The sequence below is a fragment of the Palaemon carinicauda genome, chromosome 8 (assembly GCF_036898095.1).
Source record: "Palaemon carinicauda isolate YSFRI2023 chromosome 8, ASM3689809v2, whole genome shotgun sequence".
In the NCBI taxonomy this organism is placed as follows: domain Eukaryota; kingdom Metazoa; phylum Arthropoda; class Malacostraca; order Decapoda; family Palaemonidae; genus Palaemon; species Palaemon carinicauda.
In genome coordinates, this window is record NC_090732.1 from 120962639 (window position 1) to 120970499 (window position 7861).

The 7861-nt window shown below is 39.0% G+C and overlaps 1 protein-coding gene across 1 annotated transcript in view; it reads right to left on the minus strand.

Moving 5' to 3' along the window:
- Positions 1-7468, minus strand: part of LOC137644963 (multiple coagulation factor deficiency protein 2 homolog) — a 53010-nt gene extending 45542 nt beyond the window's left edge. The window contains exon 1 of the mRNA XM_068377835.1: positions 7176-7468. Coding sequence (XP_068233936.1) covers positions 7176-7432 — 257 coding nt within the window. The 5' untranslated portion in view covers positions 7433-7468. The remainder of the gene's footprint in view (positions 1-7175) is intronic.
- Positions 7469-7861: the final 393 nt, after the last annotated feature.

Genomic DNA, 7861 nt, shown 5'->3' on the forward strand with positions numbered 1-7861 from the left:
AATGACATATCTCCTTGGAGGTATAATATGATGCCCCGAAAATGGGAGACGTCTCTTTGTCGTCTCCGTATTGGTCACACTCGGTTGACACACGAGTTTCTGCTGAAGGGCCAACACCAACCGTATTGTCCCTCTTAACGAGAGAATGCCTTGATGAAGTCATTGGGCTTCAGCACGGCATATCATTCCCGTGCTGAAGGCTTGTGACGGGCAAGAGGGCTCTCGAACTGGGGAATTTCTTTTCCTCAGTTTGACTCTAAATTTCTCTCATTCTTTTTCTATTACCTCTTATTGCTTATTCCTCCTTCATAATTATCAGCTGTCTCCAACCTTGCTGTCAAAACTCTTTTACCCATTTCACTGTCCAGGTTTTTTAGAGGGGACATTGTATCCATGATCGGTTTTTATTTCAAAATCAATTGTGGGAGCTGTGGTGGTCTTGCCAACTGCCCGAAAATGTTTGGACACCTAGGAGTGTCAGTATTCCCATACTGGCACGCGGAACTATCTCTTAGGAAATTTGGCCTTCGGATTCCAGGGGTTGGCGATTTTATAGAGATAGGACTCTCGGCATTCTGTCCGGTTTGCCTGCCACTATGATTAGAGTGGGGATGATTGTATTCTTGAAATGCTCTCAGTCCCATCAAGCGGGTTTGGCATACACTTGAGCCACTCTAATCATAGTGGTACCATCCCTTTGTGGTAGGGTAGGGAGTGGACATTTGGTAAGCAGCTTTCACAGGTGTCATTGGTGGAGAAATTAATTCCAGGAAAGGCTAACGGTGTCTTCTTTGGAATTTCAGACAGTCTTAATCTTTTCTCTCCCTTAAACTATATTTTTTTCCATTGTTTTTTTTTTTCCATTGTTATTATGACCCCTTCCCTCCCCCTGAAAAAATAATTAATGAGTAAACTTAATATTCCCCGTACCCCTGGATCAAATGGCGAACCCCAGACACCGTTGACGACTTCTGCTTGTTTAAATAGGGAAAGCTCTGTTGACAACCTCGGCAATAAAAAGGATTCCTCCAACAATACTTCTTTGACCAGTGTTGTTAAAGACAATTTATCGGCACTGGTGGAAAATGATGCTTGTAATAACCGTAATACTTTACCCTCTGGTTCTGGCTCATTACCAGATCCAACAAAAAATCTGAAAATTCTCCACTTAAAAAACATACCAATTGGTTGTAGCTATGACATAATTCATGAAGCCTTCTGTAGATTTGGAGCAATCAAAGAAATTTTAATGGAGCTTAATGGTAGTAAAGGCTTTTGGGAAGCTTGGGTATCATTTTCAAGTTTTGAGATTGCTTTAGAAGCAAATAAAAATTTAGAGAGCATAAAAATTGACAATTGTTTGATTTCTGGGGCTTTATGTGATAAAGCACCAAGACACCTAGAGATATATAAACCAGAAGAATGGATGGAAAAAGAAATAGAGCATAGACTTCCAGAAGTAAGAACCCCCAAGCCCCCAACATGGATAATTGCATCTGGAAAGATAGATAATTATAACTATTATAAGATTAGTAAATTTATACAAAAAAAAGTTGGTTTAATTAAAAGTAAGGATATTAGTAGATACGGTAAGCAATCTGTTTTGATTAATGCAAAATCAGATACTCAAGCTCACATGCTTTGTGGCATGAAGATTGCAGAAATTGATCCTATTAAGGATATTAAACCACATATGAGCTTCAGCTATGGTAAAGGAGTAGTTTTTGATAAAGATCTATATGAATTCTCAGAACCAGAAATTCTGGACATGTGCCCTGCTAATGTTTGGAAAGTAAGTAAGATCCCTCAAACAAGCATGGTAGTTTTAACATTTGAAACCCCTGTTATACCAGATCATATAATTATTGAGAATGAAAGAGTACGTGTTCGAGAATATAAACCTAGGCCTTTACAATGCTTTAATTGTTTCAAGTACGGTCACCCTTCCCGGTACTGCAATAATACGAAGATCTGTATTAACTGTTCTTTGTTAGAACATGGCCAATGCAACAGAGATACAACCTGTGCAAACTGTAAAGATAATCATAAACCAAATGATAAAAGATGTAGAGAATACAAGAATGAAGAAGCTGCAATCTTGAAAGCAAATGCTGAACATATAAGTGTAGGTTATGCAAAGCATTTACTCAATCGGCAACTTAATTTTGCTCGCGCGGTTAAGATGCCAACAAAAGATTATAATCCACTACCCCTTACTACCACAGGGGGACCAGTGGCAGCACCTGGCCCGTCAGGTGCATCTCCCTTAGTGGTAGTAGCCCAGCCATCTGGGTCAAGTGCTCAGGCTATAAAAGCCAGAGCACAAACCTCCAAAGAGGTCAATATGGTGTCCAACACACCAAAAGTATTGTCACCGATAGGAGCATCTCCCCTAGAGGTAGTAGCCCAGCCTTCTGGGTTAAGTGCTCGAACTGTTGAAGTTCTAGCACAATCCTCCAAGGAAGCCAATGTGGCTTCCACCACCTTAAATGTATTATCTCAGGCAGAATCTCTACCTGATTTGATGGAGATTGGAAAACAAGATCTTCCAAAGAGGAAAAGGTCCCCATCATCCTCACCTTCATCTAAGTCAGGTAAGTGCCCTACTGCTCATGATACTAAGGTTGACTCTTATAAAGATCCTAGAAAGAAAGAAAAGAAGAGTGGTGGCCTAGTAAAGCCTTCCATCTCCAGGCCTTACATGGCTTCATCTGAAAAGTCCCAAAAGACAAATGAGACAAAGAAAAATAATAACAAAAGATAATGTCTATCATCCAGTGGAATTGCAGAGGTCTAAGTACTAGCATTGAGCAAATAAAAACTTTAACCAGGGACTCAGACACGAAGGTAATTTGCCTACAGGAAACCAAGATCAGTGACAAACCATTTAATCCCGGACTCAATTATCATTTTTGTAGATCCCCTCCTTTGCAAGCTGCAAGAGCTCAAGGTGGTACAGGTTTTATTATTCACAAATCTGTAAAATTTGAAACAATCCCACTCAATACACCACTACAGGCATGTGCAGTTAGAACTCATATCGGGAAAAAAATTACTTTATGCTCGCTATATATTGAACCATCCTTAGAACTTTTCCTCTTAGATCATGCTGGTAATCCAAGAAGGCTTAGACTTTCTGACCTCCAAGACTTGATCAATCAGCTTCCTGCCCCTTTTATTTTAATGGGTGATTTTAATGCAAAGCATACTTTATGGGGTGGAAATGTGTGCGATAGATGGGGTAATCTTGTTGAAGAATTAATCGACAACAATGATGTAATACTAATGAATGATGGTTCTCCAACTAGGTATGATGTAGTCCACAACTCTACATCAGCCATTGATTTGTCAATCTGTTCCTCATCCATTCGATTGGACTACCTTTGGTCAGTAAATGAACACCTACATGGCAGTGACCATTGGCCAATAATGTTAAATTATGTCCATAATCTTCCTTCTCAGTGTCCACCAAAATGGAAGATAGATGAGGCAGACTGGGCAGCTTATGAAAACTGTTCACACACTGATAAAGAATATGATGAATTTACATCTCCAGTGCATGCCTATCAACATCTTGAAAATATTATTGATGATAATGCTAGCAAGTTTATACCTAAAACATGCGGTTTACCTCATCGCTCTGTAGTTCCTTGGTGGAGTAAAGAATGTGCCAACGCAAGAAAAGTGACCCGAACTTGCTTCAGAAGATACTTGAGGACAAACTATTTAGCAGATAGAATAGCATATCTCAGAGCCTGTGCCAAACAAAAAAGAATTTTTAAAAAAGCAAAGAGAGCATCTTGGAAGAAATATATATCTAATATTAATACCAAAACTCCTTCAAAGGAAATATGGGACAAGATTAGAAAACTTCAAGGTAAATTCGTCCCTAAGCCTCTACCAATATTAAGGGAAAATAATAGATATATATCTGACCCCAAAGATGTAGCAGAGGTTCTTGCTAAGCACTTTGCTTATGTATCAAGTGCTGACAACTATTCCCCAGCATTCCAACAAATTAGAGCATCAACATCTGTTGTTCCTCCTGCTTCTTCAAATACTGAAGCTTTTAACCTGCCTTTTAGTATGGAGGAGATGCAAAATGCTATCTCCAGCTCTTCTTTAACTGCCCCAGGTGAGGATGGCATCCGGTATGAAATGATATCACATCTTCCAGTGGATACCAAGGAATTTTTATTAGAAACCTTTAATGGTCTATGGGCTTCCCATACATCTCCTGATTCCTGGCATACTTCAATTGTAATTCCAGGCCACAAGTCTGGTAAAGACCCAGAACTGCCATCTAGTTATAGGCCCATATCCTTGACCAGTTGCATATGCAAACTATTTGAGAGAATGATCAACAACAGACTTGTGTGGTATCTAGAATCAAAAAATCTTTTATCTAACAGACAGTTTGGTTTTAGGAAGAACCGAAGTACTCTAGACCCTTTGCTGATGTTATCAAGGGAAATTTCAAATGCTTTTTCTAAGCAAAACCAGGTGGTGGGTGTCTTTTTTGACCTCGAAAAGGCATATGACACCACATGGAGGGGTGGTATTTTAAAGCAATTGGCCTCGTGGGGTATAGGAGGACATATGTTCTCTTTTATTGAAGAATTTTTATCAAACCGCTCCATTAAAGTGAGAGTAGGGTCAGAACTATCTTCATCCTACATGCAAGAAGAAGGTGTCCCCCAAGGCAGCGTATTGAGTGTGACCTTGTTTGCTGTTGCAATTAATAGTCTCATTAGTCACATACCTCCTGGCATACAAGGATCACTATTTGTCGATGACTTTGCAATTTATTGTAGTGGATCATCTGCACTACAAGCATGCCAAAATCTTCAAATTGCAATAAATGCTGCTTCCGCATGGGCAAATTCTCGCGGATTCATGTTTTCTCCTCAGAAGACCAAAGCCATTCGCTTTACTCGTACTCGTAAAAGGGAAGAGATCCCCACCCTTTTCTTAAATGATTGTATTTTGCCATATGAGGATAGTGTCAAGTTTCTTGGAGTCATTTTCGACAAGAAAATGACATTTGGTCCCCATATAAATGACCTATCTATCAGGGTTAAGAAGTCACTGAACATTCTGAAAGTGATATCGCATTTTGATTGGGGTGCTGATAGAACAACTTTGCTTAGAATTTATACATCTTTGTGTCTGAGCAAGTTAGACTATGCATGCCAAATATATGGGTCAGCTACAAAGACTTTACTTGGAAAACTTGATATTGTTCACAATGCTGGGCTTCGCATCTGCACAGGTGCTTACAGAACATCTCCCATTGACAGTCTCTATGTTGATTCTGGCATACCTCCCCTTTCCATTCGCAGAGAGGAGTTGAGTTTGAGGTTTTTAGCTAGGTCCCTTGCTGTGAGAAACAATCCTAACTGTAAATATGTTAGGGCGCCTTTAGATCGGGCTCCTAACAGATCTAGAGTGCCTAAGCCTTTGGAAGTACAGCTGAAAAATGATGCTAGAGAAGTAGGCTTGTTAACAGCACAGATAGCAGAGGTAGGATATCCCAAGTCTCCTCCTTGGTGTAATCCACCTGTTAAAGTATGTTTTACGGCAGGAGGGAAAAATACCTTACCTAGTAGGGTTATGAAAAGTGAGTTTTTAAATCATGCTGCTCAACATCATGGGAAACATGTTTTTACAGATGGCTCCAAATCGGCTGCAGGAGTTGGAAGTGCAGCTGTGGTGGGGGATATTGTTATTAGAAGGAAACTCCCATACTCTTGTTCAATTTTTACTGCTGAGCTGTACGCAATAATTCTCGCAGTCCAACATATTTTTAAAAATGGCAACCAAAATAGTTTTTATACAATTTTTACGGATTCCAATAGTGTTTTACTCTCATTAAAACAAATTATGCCAGGCCATCATCTAGTACAAGAGGTGCAGGACTGGTTAGTACTTCTGCAATCTAGGAAGAGTATCAGTGTTCACTTCTGTTGGGTCCCTGCCCATGTTGGGGTGGATGGGAATGAACAAGTAGATAAGGCAGCAAAGGAAGCTTCAGGGCTAAGTAATCCATCCCCCTTGAGTATTCCTTACAAAGATCTTAAAAGTGAGATTCATCTTTACTGTAAAAATAAGTGGCAAGCTCGATGGTCTGAACTGACCACCAATACAAAATTGAAACAAATCCACCCATTGGTGGATAAATGGTCATCTTGTAATTCTACAAGTAGAAGGGATACCATTATTTTAACTAGGCTGCGTATTGGCCATACACATGCAACGCACAATTATTTAATGAAGAGTGGGGAAGGGAGACAGGCCCCTCTTTGTAATACCTGTCAAGTGACAATGGATGTTAAACATATTTTAGTCGATTGTCCTGTTTTTAATCTCCAGAGGAGGACACATTTACTCCAGGACAAACCGTTAAGAGATATACTGGGGGAAAACTGTAATACCCTGAACCTGAGAAAATTTATACAAAGTATTGGGTTATATTACGAGCTATAATTGATTTTATTAATTTATTTATTTATTTTACCCTTTTAATCCCTATTTATTTCACATCTAGATTTTATTGTATGAAAGTGTTACGTTTTGTATTAAAGGTTAAAATGATACTAAATGGTGTGAGTGTACAGATATGATTGAATGATTTTCGTTGTATAGCGCTGAATGGCCTTTGATGCCCCAGTGCTTGGCTTAATGCCTAAATCCCATATTCAATTCACCAACCGTATTGTGACGACTGTTTAGTACCTCTAACAGTAAGGCATTTGTTGACCGAATGCCCCAATTATAACAACTTGCGGAATAGATATTTGTTTGAGGCTCGAGGTGAGGGTGGCAGGTTCATCCTTGCCAAGATTCTTGGAAATGATATGTCCTACCATGCAAGTGGCATTTTTAGATTTATTTCAGAAGCAGGTCTTCTGAAAAATATCTAACTTTTATGACATTCAACTTTTATGATTTTAATTGAATACTCTTTTTTTATTTTTTATTTTTTTTATTTTTGTATACATAAATTAAATGTTACCGGCGTCAATGACCTCAGATGTCAGGATGCCTGAAAACTTTAAATCAATCAATCAATCACTTTGCCGGCCTATAAACTGGTATAAAACCTAAATTGCAAAAACTATAAACACAGAGGAATACTAAAAATTAGAACCGAAAAAGAGCGAATGTATGCTTACGACTTATCATGGACGAGTTTAGAATCTCCCAAGAGTTTAGGGTTCGTCAATGTAGGCGGAGGTTTTTTAGGGTCATGGCGTTCATTAACATTATTGACGCTTCTCTGGGGCACGTGATGACGGTGGGGCCCATCATCTTGCCTCACATGGCGATGCCCCTCCCGCATGTGGTAATGAGACCCGGCTCCATGGGATCCTGTACCCGAACACAGGAACACTTGCAGTGCAAAGATTGCAGTGACTAGCAGCACCCTCATGATAGTTCTGTAAATGATAAAAATTGCAACTAAACAATAAATGCAATGAGACTTCAGCAGCAAGATTTGATTTTTCATGTATTTTTATATATTTTCCTAAAAATCATATTTCTAAAAATAACTCCCAACTCTGGGTTTGAAACTGCTGTCCACTGACTGAAGTACCATAGTAACTCTATGTCGAGGTAGCTGCAGCTGGTGGCTGGTATCCAGGCCAACTTACTTTGTATTGAAAGGGTGCATTCAATTCTTATGAATTGATACTTTCTCATGTTTACTACATTGTTAGAAATTTGCCGTATAAAATAAAACGGCAAAAATCCTGGAATAAATGCTGCCAGGTATTTAAGGTTTTAAAAACTGATATATTAACGTAAAGGACTGATATCACAGTCACTAACAAGTAAAAGATAATAACAAAGTATGGTA